General features: G+C 38.8%; 1 protein-coding gene across 2 annotated transcripts in view; it reads left to right on the top strand.

The window, feature by feature from the left end:
* Positions 1–872: 872 nt before the first annotated feature.
* The window catches only part of HBP1 (HMG-box transcription factor 1), a 32,411-nt gene continuing 16,449 nt past the window's right edge, over positions 873–16,834 (top strand). Inside the window, exons 1-4 of one of the 2 annotated variants that reach the window (XM_023518693.1) lie at positions 873–934; positions 10,510–10,693; positions 12,759–12,987; positions 16,283–16,424. In XM_023518693.1, the coding sequence (XP_023374461.1) occupies positions 920–934; positions 10,510–10,693; positions 12,759–12,987; positions 16,283–16,424 (570 nt within the window). In that variant the 5' untranslated portion in view covers positions 873–919. Of the gene's footprint in view, positions 1,092–10,509; positions 10,694–12,758; positions 12,988–16,282; positions 16,425–16,834 lie in introns of both variants that reach the window. The other variant, XM_023518695.1, reaches the window with a different exon arrangement.

Below are 16,834 nucleotides of genomic sequence, written 5' to 3'. Positions count from 1 at the left end.
CCTAAGGAACGTGGCCCCTTGCTTTAAAGTCCAAGATCTCTCTAAGTCGGATCTGGAGCAGCTTCTCCCAAGAAGACGTCGTATAAAAAATTCCTTTCTTCCTTGGCAGTCCACTTGTCTCAGTAATTGGATGTCTGTGCCACAAGTCCTGCTTGGCCTTAGATCGAAAGACATCTGCTGGTTCGGCAACAAGCCTAGCATCACTTTAGTCCCATTCGTGCCTAAGACTATGATTTTGGGGTGACCAAGTCCCTGCAAGCCTGCCACTGCTTCCGCTGGTGCGGTCATCTCCTTCCCCTTGCGCTAAAACAATACCTTGGCCTCCTGCCAAACTTTGAGCAGCGAGCGGGTCTAGCTGTTTACGGCCCGGAATGGGTGCTTCGAGAGCCTTGGGCCGCTCTAAGTGTTAGCAGAGGCTCAGAGGACGACAAGAGGCCCAAGCTTTGAAACAGTCCCTTCCTCCGCCCCCTCCCTTTTGTCCCAGGCACCAAAACAAACGAGCTGATACACGTGTCCCAATGACTCTTGTTTACTATCAAGACTGCACTGTGAATGTACTGCTGGGATATGTAGTCCAATTGTTCCTCCGCCTGCAGTTTCCGCAAGCGAAGGAGCAACTCTGAGACTACAAACCCACAATCCATTTCGGGGGCAAATTTGGCACGGGTCCCCAGAGTCCCGGGAGTAGTCCAATCCAAAGCACTTACTCTAATGATTGACACTCCATCTTCGCCAGTAAACACAACACAAAAGTCAATACATGCCCGCCCCCTGAGACGGGCCATGGTATCACCCAATGGGAATGGGAAAGGATCGAGTGGCAGTTGCTCAAACCAATAAGAGGGCGAAAGAGCTGGGCGGAGGCTCAACCCCCAGGGGGTTGAGGGGAGGGGGAAGACGAAGCTTGAAAGACTTGGTAATGGCGACGGGTTTGGTAAGTAGGAAAGTTTCGGTTGAGGAGTAAGATCCGCGGCAGGAGCAGTAACGCGCGCGGGGAGGCTAGTGTCAGTCGGAGAGGGGGTACGCAAGTTGTTGTTGTTGTTGTCGCGGCCAGGGCGGCCTGCGCCTGGGCTGATGGCACTCCGCGATAGGTTTGTTGTCTTTCAGTTCGGGAAGGGGTGGGGGTGGGGAAGGGAGGGGCAGGAGCCCGGGGGATCGGGCTGCCGGGCGCGCTCGGGTCCGCGTTCTTCCTTTTGGAAGGGCTGCCCTTCTGGTTGGGGGCAGTTAACCATCCGTCTGCTGCCTGCGGTGAACCCACGGGCCTGGCGCCTCCCGCGAGCTCACCTGGGCTTCGCTGTGGTGGCGGCGGCGCCGCAAGGGGGTCCAGGGGTGGGGGCTGGGAGGAGACCGGACGAGAACTACGCGCCCGGCCGGGTTGCGCTGTGGGTGGCCGGGTCGGGTGTGGAGATGGGGCGGGCCGGGGCGGGGGAAGGGGTAGACGCTGCGTTGGGGCAGCCTAGGAAAGTTTGACTTCAACTCTCGGCTTGTGGGCGGAGGGTCGGAGGTTGGCTGGGTATGGGGGCCCGGCTAGGGGTGTGGGACCCCAGTGAGGCGCCGCCTCCTTCTGTACTGGAGGGGGCTCGGGTCGAGCTGGGAAGCTCGCGGAGCCGCTGGGCCCCGGGGCTCATTGTTACGCAGTTCGAATGAATGGGCTCCGAGGCGCCTGCGCGGTGGGCTGAGCTGAGGGGAAAAACAAGCCGGGAGTCCAGTCTGCGGTCACATGATGGGGGGAAGGGAGGGGAACGCGATGAATGGCGAAAGAGGGTGGGGGATGGACTTGGCGTGAGCCGGGCGGCGCTGCTCTGGGTGACCCGGAGAGGAGGCTTGGCTGGCGATTCCAGTCTCCGCCTTTTAACTTACGCTGTTGCCGCAGGCAGATTATAACAAAACATAAAGAATCCAGGCGAAGTCTGCCGCCAGGTTTTTGTACCTTTAAACGCTGTGTTCTGTCCGGGACGTCACTCTCCGCTGTGCACGCTCCACTCTAGTACTAGAGCTCATTCTCGGGGGAATTTTCAAGCTAGAGTCGTTTTTAGGAGGAGCACTGACTGAAAGGCCATACTCAGGGGTTTTTTTGTTGTTGTTTTGTTTTGTTTTTATTTTTGGCTCGGGCTCCTAGCGATGAGAGGAGGTTTTAAAAAGAAAAAAAAAAAAAGGTGTGTGTGGGGGGATTGTACGTACTGGAAAGCGTTGGAGTCCTACCAGCAGTTCCAAGGAAGTGCTTTAGATTTATTTCCCTGTAAATAGCAGTAGGATGATTGTTAACGGTGATACTGGAATTAGTTTCCTTTTGAGAATTAGAATAACTTTAGCAGTAGTGAATACTTCTCTGTTGTTTCACAGTTGAGGATAATTTACATCTGTTAAGGCATTCTCTATACTTTTGGTCTTGGCCTTTTGTTTTGGCTATTGTCTTTTGCTTTATCTTACAAGAGTTTTAGGGTCATCTGATTTCCTTGATTTAACTCAGTTTTTGTTAGGCAATATTTGACAGAGTTTTAAGAAAATTTGAATCATATTCATAAGAATTAAACCCACTCCTTAAGGTTTTTGAGGCATTTTATATTTTGAGGAAGCCACGAAACCATTTTAAAGCAAAATAATTGTTTTAATTTAATGCCTAATAAATTACAGAGTGAAGTTTTGATTCCACTTCCTAGTTTTCATTTTATTAGTTTCACAAATCTAATCCTTTAGTTCTGCCTGGAAAACCTTTCCTCTTTGTTCACTTAAACTCCTGCTTAGAAGGATACTTTCTTCCAGGATTTACCGCAGACTTATTTCCCCAACCTAGGTGCTTCAGTGTGTACCTCTCAGACTCGGAACGCGTGTCACTTTAAAGAGTTGTCTCCTCTACTAGGTTTTAACTTCTTTGAATTCTTTTCTCACTAATTCAAGTGCCAGGTGAAGAAGGGACTTGTCTGACTTAATGAATGAACACACTATTGTGCCCTACTTTTTGCTGGGTGAATTGCTAGCTGGTCTTCTGTGTTTGAAATGAAAGTATCTGTACCTCCCCTCACCCCCATCAATTATCCTTAAGAAATTACTGCCTTGTAATGAAATGATGTCAGGTATTTTATGTGTATTTTCTTTTAAGTGTGAAAGTGAATATTTACCTACAACGGAAAACCAAATTACAACAAATTAAAAACACTTCCAGAGGTCACAAATACCTGTTTATCACAAAATTCAGGAAAAGTGACATGACACTATTCCTGTTTATTAACTTCTTGACCCCAGTGTTATTCACATTTTTATCTGCATTTACTTGCTTCATGTAATTTCTACTCACTTTTTATGAAGAATAGAAAAACAATTTTCCAATATACTGGATTGAGTTTTTAAAAGTCATTGATCATAAAGTTTTTTTTTTTGCAGTTTTTGGCCAGGGCCAGATTTGAACCTGCTCCCTCCAGTATATGGCACTGGTGCCCTACTCCTTTGAGCCACAGGCGCCGCCCATCATCATAAAGTTTTTTTTCTACAGTTACAGGTGATGTGAAAATGTTTAAGATTACAATCAAATTTAGGAAAACAGGTTTCCTTCATAATATGAATTTTTAGACTTCATGTTTTTTTCACACAGTGACTCTTCACTGTTTGAATTGATCCATACTCTTAGACACTTGTGTAGTGTCAGTTTGCTTTTGTCTTCATCAAGTAGCATTTCATGTTGAGTGAGCACAAAATCAGTAACAACTTGTACAGATGTGATTGGGTGATGTCCAGCAAAGGCAAGCCCTGGGATGTGATACCTTTCACACCTGCAGCAATGCTGATGGGTACCAGTCCTATTTACAAATAAAACAGAGGCATAGAGGTTAATTTGTTCAGGGTCATAAAAGTAAAGTAGTAAGTGACCAAACAAGCCCACTGTGGAGTGGTCTTTTTCCTTAGCACAGTGGCAAACTAGAGTAGAAAAATTTGTGACATCTTTTGTTTGAAGAAGATTCATTGAAAATATTCTGAAAGAACAGTATTAAGGCTTTCCAGCTGCTTTCCAGTATAGAAAGTTGCATTTAACATAGTTATAAGGAGGCTTGTTTTAGCTTGGAATATGGAATTCATTTTAAATACCTCAGTTGCTCCTTTTAGAGATAGAAATTAATTGCAAATATACCTTCTTTTCACCACCCCCTCTTTCAAAATAATTAGAGCATATAGTCTGTTCTGGATAGAGAAGTCCTTCAGGATTAAGGGAGAACCTATAGCAGATCCTGCTGTGAAGTCCATCATGCTCATGTGAAGGTAGGGATTCAGAGGAGAACAGGTACTTGAAAACAGGAGTCTAAACCTGTTAGTCTGTACCTTTCATTGTTTTCCCCCTCAGCTTCCTTTTCAAAAATAAAATGGTTCCATTTAGTCATCAGTGTGTTGTTTTCTTCATCTGTAATACTTTGTTCACAGAGTTGTTTTGAGTTTAAATTATTAATAAAATCAGATGAAGTGTGTGGAAATGCTCCGTAGGTAGACCTTTTGTGCAACTCAGTTTCCTCCTTTATTCAGAGACTTACTTGTTCCTAGTCCTTTCTTCCTCTCCTGTCTTGTCTTGGGATTTTTGTGGATATTTGTTTCTGAGAGTTTGAATAACAAAAGCAATAGGACTTTCTACTAAAGAAAATTGGTAATATTGACCATAACATTTCAAAAAACAATTCTCCTGTTGGAGCATTTTACTCTTGTCTTTGCGACTAACTGATCTAGTGAAGAGGTGACGTGTGCAGAGTTAACTAAAACACAAGGCAAGCTGTGTTGAATCTTTCAATACCAAAGCAGTGTACAAAAGCATGAATGAACAATAGGGTTAGCTCTACCAGGAGATACTTGAAAGAGGAGCTTGTTTATCACAATGAGTATGTAATTGGTGTAATGTATGTAGGGAAGTACTATTGAGTAAGGACTCTTCTGGTATTCCTTTGCTGTATTAAAGGCCTTGCTTTCTTCCTCCAAAATAGTTTGATGTAGAGGAGGAAAAAAGATAGAAAACTTAACATTTGTATAATAAGACTTTGAATTTTGTTTTCCCTGTGAGGTAAGTAGAGCTACTACTCTGAGGCTGAAATTAAGCAACCTGTCCCAGTTTACGAGTCAGTAGGAGTGAAACTCAAGTCTGTTGTCTTAGTGTCTAGGCTTTCTTATGGTACAGTAGTTTTACATCAGCAAAGCTTCAGTTATCTTGAGACCAAACTTTAGATAGTCTTGAGCAATGAGAGGTGGGAACAAATACAACTTAGGTGCAATAAATACTTATTTGGTCCCTTTTGTAGGTAGCTTTGTTCTGAAATTAAAATATTGTTTTTTCCCAACTTCATTTAAGGAGTCTTGTGATGGGATGGTGGTAGATAACTAAGCAAGGTGCTGAAGAAATGATAGAAGTTTCGAGACAGTGTTAGTATATTGTAAATGGTGAATGTTGGACACTGCAGAATCTGCTGATGGGGAAGAAAAAAAATCTAGCTGGGAAGAATGAGGACACCAAAGAGCTCTGCAGAGGGAGGGGAAAGACAAGACAGACTGCAGCTGTGCTTCTGTGGACCTCAGGAACAGCACTGCTCATACCCAAAAGATAGCACTGAAGAGACATGTGTGTAGTGCAACCTCTGAATGTCATAAGAAAGGTAAAACATGGGAAATTTTTCAAGTTTAAGATTATAGCTTGAGTTGACTTGTCCTGTTCTCATTTGTGAATCATACCACTGAATTTATAAGGTTTTGAGATCAGGATAGGTTAAATCATTGGTTCTCAAACCTTCCTAATGCTGTGACCCTTTAATAGAGTTACTCATGTTGTGGTGACCCCCAAGTAGCAACAAAAATAATTGTTGGGGGTCACCACAGCATGAGGAACTGTATTAAAGGGTCGCAGCATTAGGAAGGTTGAGAACCACTGCTCTATTGTCTTAGGAGCTATTAAATAAGGAGTCTTCATTGAAACAACCATTTACCTTTTCTGACAACCCTTGACAAAGGAAGCTGGAGACAGGTGGCTTACATAAACAAAGTAGGAATGTGAGTGTGCTCTCTCTCTTTTTTAAAATACCCTCCTTAAAATATGTTACGATTGTTTTTCAGTCATATAGTATCTTAGTATGTATATACTCAAAGAGAATGTTTTAAAGTATAGTTCTGATCACGTCAGACCTCTGTTCAAAATAATTGCCAACAATAATACTAGTCACTACATTGAAGGTTTGCTTTGTGGTAGGTGCTGTTTTAAGCATTTTACATAATCTTTACTGAATTTTATAACAACCTATGAGGAGCTGCATTTATTATTTCTATTTTACAAATAAAGCATGGAGATTTTAAGTAAATTGTTCAGGGCACTTAACTAATAAGTGGCAAATCTGGTATGTAAACTCAAGCAGCCTGATTTAAGAGTCCTGCTTCAAGGAAAACATCGGATTTCTTAAAGTAGAATTGAAGATTATGGTCCTAGATTGCCATTCGGAGTGGTATTCTTACAGCCTTAAGATCCCTGACTATCCTAATATTTCTAGTGACACCAGATTATACATTTTTCTGCTCTTATCCAATACTTGGCTAGCAGTTTGCTTGTATGAACTCGTCTCGTTAGGAGACCTCCTCCTTTTTTTTTTAATCCATTCATAATTAAGTCCTCCTCTGTAGAACTATGATCATTGCCTTGTATCTTTCTAGTAAAGCATAGATTCCTTGAGATTCATGATTGGGGTCTGATACTACACATAGTGTAAAGCCTTGATAGGTATTAAATAAGTGATTGTTAACTAAATGGGAATTTAGTGATTATTTTTAGCCAAGTGTTTCTCAATGCTCTGCACCTGAAACAAACAAAAACCAATGCACAGGGTTGTATCCCAAACTAAATAAATGACATCTCTGGGGACAGGGCCTGGGGCATCATTTTGTACTTAAATTATGCATGTGATCTGTGCGCCACTAGATTAAGATTAATGGATTAAGGTAAATTTGCTGGATTTTAATTTTTTCGGGAAGAAGAAGGTAGACTCAGAAACATGACTGCATACTTGAGAAATCGATTTGTGTCACTAACCACATTTCATGTAGCACCAGTTTTGTGGGGAATTATTATATCCTAAGAGATTTGCTGAAACTATATACTGTCTGATTAAGTAGTATATTGTACTAAATTTAAGAAGTATTAATTTCTTTCAAATGTTTTATACATATTTTAGGTAGATAAACTGTTAATTTGCCTAAGTAGTGGCATGATACATGACTTTTATTAAGGTGTATTGAATGACTTAATCCACCAAGGGAAAACTTCAGAAGATGAATAGCTATCTGGTCTCCTACTGCCAAGAGTGTATTTTCAATAACTGTTTATTTAGGACGTTAAAAACCTGAAGTATGTCTAATAATTGCCCTATGTCATTCTGAGGCTAAAAAAATTTTACATATTTTTTACTTTGTTTCAATTCATCTGTGTAATTACTCTGGGTGGAAAGTAAGGTAGCCCTCTTTTACAGATGAGTATGTTAAGGGGAAACTCAGGGACTGAGGTCATGTATTTAGTAAATGATCAAGCTGGAATCAAAACCCATGTTTTCCTCACACCTAACCTAGTGCCCTTTCACTACCCCACAATACATCTTACAGTCAGTATTGAGCAAGGCTCTAAAGTCATCCCCAGGAAAAGTTAGGTCATTTTTGAGGGGTAAAGTAGAAAGGATCCAGAATAGAATATTAGAAATAGAGTAAGGCAATACACAGTTTAGTTGTATGTGTCAAGAACCCTGTATCTAGGAATTTAAAATAATCAGATGTAAGAAAATAACTTCTAAAAATAAGAATGTATGGGAGGCTGAGGTGGGTGGATGGCTTGAGCTTAGGAGTTTGAGACCAGTCTGAGCAAGAGTAAGACCTCATCTCTACTAAAAATAGAAAAATTAGCTGGGTGTTATGGTGGGCATCTGTTATGCCAGCTACTTGGGAGACTGAGGCAGAAGAATTGCCTGAATCCAGGAGTTAAAGGTTGATGTGAGCTACTGCTCCAGGGCAGTCTGGCCTGGGGCAGCAGTGGGAGATGGTCTCAAAGAAATGTAAATCCAGTGTTCAGAAAAGTGAAAAAACTGGGAATAACATATTTAGCAACAGGAGGGATAAATGAATTGTGGTACATTCTTTTGATGTATGTTATTTAACTATTTAGAGAGAAAATTACATTAAAAAAATGCTTATGGGCCAGGTGTGGTCACATAAGCCTGTAATCCTACCATGTTGGGAGGCTGAAGCCAGTGGATTGTTTGAGCTCAGGAGTTTGAGACCAGCCTGAGCAAGAGTGAGACCCCATCTCTACTGAAAACAGAAAAACTGGCTGGGCGTTTTGGTGGGTGCATGTGGTCCCAACAAGTTGGGAGCCTGAGGCAAAAGTATCCCTTGAGCCCGGGAGTTTGAGGTCCTGTGAGCTATGACACCATGGTACTCTACCCAGGGTGACAAAGTGAGGCTCTGTCTCCTAAATATGCTTATGACCTTATGATAAGGAAAAAGATACCAACTGTACCAACTGTATATTAATGAAATATGAAGAAAAAATGACTGTGGGTATGTAAAAAAGAGACTGGATTATAATACACCAAAATGTTACAGTACCTCTATCTGATTGCTGGATTAGAAGTAATCATGATATTCCTTTTCTTAAAATTGTTTTTTGCTTTTTTTAATATAGTGATTGTGTATTTTTGAGTCAGGAAAACATACTGTATAACCAACAAGATGATGAGGAAGCCTTCGTAGAAAGAAATTTGTATACCAGTGCTTATTGGTGATTGTGTCATAGATTAGAAAACTTACAAATATTAAGTAGTGAAGGCTCGGTGCCTGTGGCTCAAGTGGCTAAGGCGCCAGCCACATACACCTAAGGTGGTGGATTCGAATCCAGCCCGGGCCACCAAACAACAATGATGGCTGCAACCAAAAAATAGCCGGGTGTTGTGGCGAGTGCCTGTGGTCCCAGCTACTTGGGAGGCAGAGGCAAGAGACTCGCTGAGCCCAGGAGTTGGAGGTTGCTGTGAGCTGTGATGCCACCGCTCTCTACCCAGGGGAATAGGTTGAGGCTCTGTTTCAAAAACAAACAAACAAAAAAACAAACAGATATTAAGTAGTGAACATCTTTTTGTAGTAGGTTTTTTTTTTTTTTTGAGACAGAGTCTCACTATGTCACCCTTGGTAGAGCGCTGTGGCATCACAGCTCACAGCAACCTTAAACTCTTGGACATAATTGATTCTTTTGCCTCAGCCTCCCAAGTTGCTGGGATTACAGGTGCCTGTCACAATGTCCGACTATTTTTTGGTTGTAGTTGTCATTGTTGTTTGGCAGGCATGGGCCAGGTTCAAACCTGCCAGCTCCTGTGTATGTGGCTGGTGCCCTAGCCACTGAGCTATAGGGGCCCAGCCTTTATCTCAGTTTTGATCAGGATGGGCTGGGGTACTTTTAGTGACTTTTATTTTTTATTTTATTGTCATATTTTGAGGAAAAATTATGTTGTTGAAAAAGGCTGGGGTTTTTTGTGTATTTTGTATAAGCTTTAGAACTTCTTATTTATTTATTTTGAAGAAATAGGGTGTTGGTATGTTATCCAGGCTGCTTCTAACTCTAGGGTTCAAACGGATCGACTCAGACTGCTGTGTAGCTGGACTATAGGCATATGCTACTACTATACTTGGGTAGAACTTTTTTAAATGTGGGATTTGGACTGGTCCCTGAGAAATCAAGAAGTGTTAGTGCTATTGTCACTTATGTTAAATAAGTAACATGTTAAATAATTTAATCATTGTTTAAAGGCTGAGTGTAAAAGATATAATCACATTTTCCTTTCATAACAAAATTTAGTTGGTGGACTATGCTGAGAAATTAAGTGTATTAACCTATATTTGCCTCTTCCTTGTGATAACTTTGTAGGCTTGATGAAGGTAGATTTACTAGTTGTTTAAATTTCCTATGCTTATTCATCCTTCTAGAAATAATAGCTTGTTCAGAAAGACAGGTATCTTTTTATTATGGCTAGGTCCCAAATTCTCATTAAGAAAACCTAAGAACATTTTTATTTTTGTGAAAATTAGAATACATAGCTATTTTAAGAAACTTTCTTACATGAAGTAGAATATTCCTCTAGTCTTTTTTAATTTAGTTTGTTAATTTACTTTTGAATTTGAGAGTACAAGTGAGAAAAAACAGTTTCATTGGTCTCAGTATCTGCATCTGAAAGGGCAGTTACTAGGTTAAAGGAGTAAAAGTATTTATAACTCCATTATTCTTTATCAGAAAATATTTTTATAAATTTCAAGATATTAATCTTTTGGGATTCAGGTCAAATTTATTGCTGAATTGTAGGCCAAGATATTAGAGTTATCCTAGTTTAAAGGATTTAAAGGACATATAAATGGCAGTATGTGATTAAGTTTAAAATGCCAACACTGTGATGCCTCTTTTATGTTTGTATAATGTCAAATTGCGTGACCTGATATTTGTTCTTGTTTTGTTTTTACTGTTACTTTAAGTCGGAGCACCATAACATGGTGTGGGAAGTGAAGAGAAATCAGGTGCCTAATGCAGTACAGAAACTCCTGCTGGTAATGGACAAGCGAGCCTCAGGAATGAACGACTCACTGGAGTTGCTGCAGTGTAATGAGAATTTGCCATCCTCGCCTGGTTATAACTCTTGTGATGAGCACATGGAACTTGGTAAACAAAATTAAGTTATTTAGGAGTCTCAATAAGATTCAGATTAATTTTCATATTTAGCCAGCTTCTCCACCAACCTTGACTGGCTACAAAAGTATGTGAAGTTTTTGTATATTAGGAATTTTCCTCATTCTCTTGTTATTGTTTTAAAAATATTACTCTAAGCCAATATGAGTTTAGAGTATTTATGCTTATCATAAAGATTCATTTATAGACTATTAAACTAAACTCCTTTGCTTTGTGTGAAGATTAGACCAAACTCCTTAGGAAAACCCCACCTGGTGGGTTTTTAAAAAATACTTTTGAAATATTTTCCCACTGAGCTCAGTTATGCTTAGCCAATTTTCATGCCTGGTTTGTTGGTATAAAATTTACAATGGACTCTTAAAAATTGAGTCTGAATTTTTATGGTTATTATTACCTACTCCAGAGGTATGTGAGACACAAAAATACATAGGTTTGTTGAGGTATGTTTTTAAATTGCATTACTTTGAGGCTGGTGTTCAGGAACAAACAGTTAATGAATGACCTTGGCTTCTGCCCAGTTTTTCTGCTTGGCTTTGTTCCCACTTGATATGTAATTTTCCTTAATGTGGGTGAAAACTCTGAGAAGATAGGACTATCTTTATTTTACAGATGATGAAATGGAGGAGATTATGTTCTTGCAGTATTGTTTGGAAATGTGGAGATTCTGAAGGTCTTGGGACATAACCTGTTTGAATGCCAAGGATTTTTCTAGGCCCTAATATTTATTGAGTAGTGGTTACTGTTTAGCAAGGAGCACCATTTTAATCAAGTCTTTGATTCTCCACCATCATGGTTTTGGTTTCAGAGGGCAGAAACTTAGGGCCCAGCAAAAGCTTGTCCCCTTCTACCTATGATTTCAGTTAAAAAGCAAGTTAATTACCTAAACTTGAAAGGCAGAAATGAACCCTTTACAGTAAATAAATAAATGATGGTCAAAAGAAGAGCGTTAGCAATGAGGGAAGGGAAATAACTACAGAATGAAAATTGTAGGGTAGAATGATCCTAAGTTGGTATGGTATTCTAGAATTCTTTGGCTGCTTCATGATACCATAAAAGGAGTCAGTTTTATGAATGGATATCCTGAACTTGTACTTTTTATTAACACGTTTAAGTTTTAGTAGACTATTCTGGAACATTTTCCTGAACAGGAATTATATATACTTATTATGGTGACATTTAGGAGACAAGTTTTTTTGACTTGTATGTTTAAGGGAATCTGTGGATTTCTAGAGTTTGTATGTTTATTTCATAGAGGAGATTTATTCTTAAAGCCTATAAGATGCTTTTACTTTCCTGATATGTATATACACACACACATGTATATATATTTCTTTTTAAGAATTCCATATTTTGGAATTCACTGTTCCTTATAGGATCTATAGCCTCAGTGTGTACACAGTGGTACTTGGGTAATATTTCTAGTTTTTTTTCTTGGGGAGCTGAAAGTCTTATCATGATTACCTTTGGGGAATGCACTTACATGAAAAATAGCTAATAAACATTACCAAGTTCAGAATTTTTTAGTAAAAAGAAATTCTTACTTTAATGCAGAGTTGTGTAAGTAGTACCTAAAAATATATATGATCTGTATTCTTATGTATGAAAATTGTTATTATAGTAATCTATGTAATAGGTTAATAAAATATAGAAGAAATAAGTACATATATACACACATAAAATGCCTTTTCCCTCATTAACTTGCTAGTGTAATAATGTGTCAGAGGCATATGGATCACTCCCAGGTAATGGACAAAATACTGGGGGGAAAGAAAACAAACTGAACCCCGTTTTTCCAGTTCATGAGCAGTAGTGGCAATTACATGGTTTAGATAGAAGTCATTACTACATTTACATTTATCTGTTGGGTTTACTTTTCTTTCAGGCCTCTTTTGACCTTTACGTGTGCTAGATGTTTGTTAAGTTGAAGGTTGTTTAATATAAGCAAATGTTTTGAATTTAACTTTGAATTTATGATTTTCCTCTCACAAAAATCAGCTAAATTTGAGGACTTCTTTTCCTCACATGTTCTTATCTGCAGATGACCTTCCTGAACTTCAGGCTGTTCAAAGTGACCCTAATCAATCTGCCATGTACCAGCTAAGTTCAGATGTTTCACATCAAGAATATCCAAGAACATCTTGGAATCAGAATACCTCAGACATATCAGAAAATACTTACCGTGAAAATGAGGTAGATTGGCTAACAGAATTAGCAAATATTGCCACTAGTCCACAAAGTCCACTTATGCAGTGCTCATTCTACAACAGGTAGGAGCAGTCATTATGTTTTTATTTAAAAATTCTATCATTATAGAAAAACTACTTAATTTTTTTTCTGTTTTAAAAGTAATAATGCTGTTAACCATCTAATGGGTTGTTCATTAGAATTTAAATAAAGTCATTAGAATTACTCTCCTTGTCTTACAGTGATCAAAGAATTATTTCTCAGGATTATGATTTCATATTTTGAGGATTAGATGATGATAATGAGAACAGTAGAGTAAAAAGTATTTGTAAATGTTTAAAAGCCATCAACAAATAAATTTAACCAAGTAATACGTTTATTATGTATTTTCTGCTTTATATTTCTCTAAAGAACCACAGTTATGATAAATATTATAAAGAACCACAGTTATAATAAACATTATAAACTTTCATCAACTTTGAGTTTGGTTCCTTTTGGTCTAGGTTTGTTTCTTCCACAGTGTGTGTGGCCTTATGTTACCTGTTTGCTAATTCTAAAATTTGCTGTAAAATCTTGAACTTGTAAAAATAGACTCCCATTGGTAAAATCCACTGTTTCATATGTCCAGAGAGTTTAAGAAATGAGTTGTTATGCTACAAAATTATGGAAGCTTTGGATTAATATTCCTAGGGAGATCTAAGTGGGTAACATTTCATTATTTATCCCTAAAAAGATATAGAAAAATATGATAGTTTGTTAGGGATAGAAATGCCTGTGGATGGCAAATGACAGACCAGAGTTCTTACGAGGTGCTGTTAGATGGTTAAGAGAATTATTACTTTTAAGTGATGTAAGAAGAACTTAATTTTGGCGGAGGGCCTAAGTTTGTGTAATGCTTTGCCAAAGAATATACTTTTTATATGAAATAGTAGTTTTCTTACAACCCATTGAGCTATGCTGCTTTTCTTCTGATGATAGGACATTGATGTTGAAATCAGTTCCGTTTCAAATTCAAATTCAATTTCATTAACTTCCGCTTAATTCCATGTTAGTTTCCACAAGAAAGAAAAACTTCCTTTTCAGAGTGCTATTTCTCTTGTGGTCCTAGTTTTCATTGTAATCTTAATAGAAAGCTAAAAGTTCTTTCACATTTTTGAAAAACCTTGATTTAACTGTCATAATTTGGAGATGATTTCTAATTTAGAGATTTCATTTTTCTCAGCAAAGTCATGAGGATTAATAATATAGTTGATGGAAAGTGGGTAGACTCTTCAGAAGAAAACCAGTATAGACAGACATAAAGGAGTAACTCCCTGAGCATGCAGTTTTCTTCTCTGCAGCATTTCGAGTTATACGGTGTTGTCTTGCTTCCTTCTAACACTGTCACTGGCTGTTCATGCAACTTCTTGTAGAGTGGTAAACGATGTTAGTTTTTCAGTTTTGGATGTCTGAACTCTTGTGGGTTGAGGACAGGGAATAGAAAAAGAGGGATGAAGTAACTGATGGTAGTAGTGCTTAGACATGTTCAGCATGTTAATTTTCACTGAACATTGAAGCTGTCTACATTTTAGAATATCACATTATTACCTCTGTTGTAAATGATTAAACAAAGAACTGGTAAAACTCACTTGTATTAAACATGAAGTCAGGGATGAACAAAAAGAGTTTTTAGCAGTTTGTCCATATGTGTCTAATGTATAATTATAAAAGGACGGGCAATCTTTGGGCAAAGATGAAACACTCGGCATGTAATATGAAATCCAAAATTCGGGCTCAGCGCCTGTGGTTCAAGTGGCTAAGGTGCCAGCCACATACACATAAGGTGGCGGGTTTGAATCCAGCCCGGGTGCCAAACAACAATGACAGCTGCAACCAAAAAAGAGCCGGGTGTTGTGGCGAGCGCCTGTGGTCCCAGCTACTTGGGAGGCTGAGGCAGGAGACTTGCTTGAGCCCAGGAGGTTGGGGGTTGGTGTGAGCAGTGATGTCACAGTACTCTACCCAGGTCGATAGCTTGAGGCTGTCTCAAAAAAAAAAAGAAATCCAAAATTGGACAGTATGCTAAAATGCATGGAAATTTGAGGGGGGGAGTTATTTAAGGAGTGACCTGAACATGAAAACAAAGTATAGTTTCATAGATCTTTATTTAAATAATTTCTGCAAAGGTATAATAAAAATGTTAATTAAGATAAAATAAAAATTGAGGGACAAATAACATGACTCAGGAAATAAGGAAGAATGAGAAAGATAACCTCTCCTCATCTCTTGTAAAAGAGGGTTAGTATAGAAATGCATAAACTCTTTTTTTCTTTGGTTAAGGACCAAATTTCGATTTGGGGTCTCACAGGTCCTGATTTGCGACCTTAAGATGACTTTCCCTCCTCGCCTTGGTATCTTCTCTGTTTCCTTTGCAGACTCTCGAGTCTATACATATTACTAATCATCCTTTATAGGCTTGTTTCTCAGTATTACCCCACGCGTCAATTATCTGGTCTGTCTGTGAGGGAAAGATCTTAGTAAATTCTTGGGAGCACCATATATTCTACCTGGTAAGGAGACTTTTGAGATGAAAAGCAATTTGTTAAAGTTGATCATGAGGGAAAATAACTAGACCTTATATGTATTTGCTTTTCTTTTTTTTTTTAAATTATCATTATTATTATTTTGAGACTGAGTTTCACTATCTTCCTGGGTCGAGTGCCATGGCATCATAGTTCACAGCAACCTCAAACTCTTGGGCTCAAGTCACAGCCTCCCGAGTAGCTGGGACTATAGGCATCCACCACAACACATAGCTAGTTTTTCTATTTTTAGTAGAGATGGGATCTTGCTCTTATTCAGGCTGGTCTGGAACTCCTGAGCTCCAGCAATCCACCTGCCTCAGCCTCCCAGAGTGCTAGGGTCACAAGTGTGAGCCACCACGCCCAGCCAAAGCATTTTTTAAAAGGTAGTTCTTTGTATCTATTCAGTGATAACATGTTTGGAAGATAGAGAGTTCAGTATTGGTCACATTATTAAGCTCAAATGCTCTATTTACACTGAGGCTTACTGAGAACATAAAGTACATGAAACAATGAATCGTGAGTCATCTCTACACCATATTATTCATGAATGAAAATACACACCTTATACATATGGATATAAAAATGGGATAATAGTAATAATTTAAAACGCATTCTCAAATCTAAAAAAATATGGTGTTAAAATGTATGAGAAGAATCTGGGTAAGAAGTTCAGGTATAATGTACTAAAGATAAAATCTTATTATCTTTATAAGTTTATTATAACATTGATGTGTTAAATATGAAGTTATTTTCATCAAAAGGAAGGATCAGCTTTAAGGATCTATACTTTATGGTTAAAACTGCTGTTTTATTTTAGATCATCTCCTGTACACATCATAGCTACTAGCAAAAGTTTACATTCCTATGCACGCCCTCCACCAGTGTCCTCTTCTTCCAAGAGTGAGCCAGCCTTCCCTCATCACCACTGGAAGGAGGAAACACCAGGAAGACATGAAAGGGTGAGTTTATTTATGAGGTTAAACTTCTAAGAAGTTTGTACAGCAGTTGAAGTACATTAACTTTCCCCATCTAAGAAATTATTCTGAAGCACATACAAATTGGGAATAGTATGTCTTACTCTTCTGTTAGTGATCTGGCTTTGGTTTTATATACAACTCTATTAACTGCTAGGAAAGTTTATTACTAATGGGAACGTACATTTCACTAAAACTTGTTTTTGAAAGCATTGTGCTTTCCTAAGTTTAGAATGATTAAGTTATTCACTAATAAGAAATTTAAGACTAAAAGCTAAGGATAAAAGCAATTATTAAAAGATGCATTTAAGGGAAGCACCTGTGGCTCAGTGGGTAGGGTGCCAGCCCCATATACTGAGGGTGGTGGGTTCCAACTCGGCCCCTGGCCAAACTGC

Source organism: Otolemur garnettii, unplaced genomic scaffold (assembly GCF_000181295.1).
Source record: "Otolemur garnettii isolate 467f Iridium unplaced genomic scaffold, OtoGar3 scaffold00005, whole genome shotgun sequence".
NCBI classification, from domain to species: Eukaryota; Metazoa; Chordata; class Mammalia; order Primates; family Galagidae; genus Otolemur; species Otolemur garnettii.
Note: the sequence above shows the minus strand (reverse complement) of the source record. Positions and strands in the feature narration are given on the sequence as shown.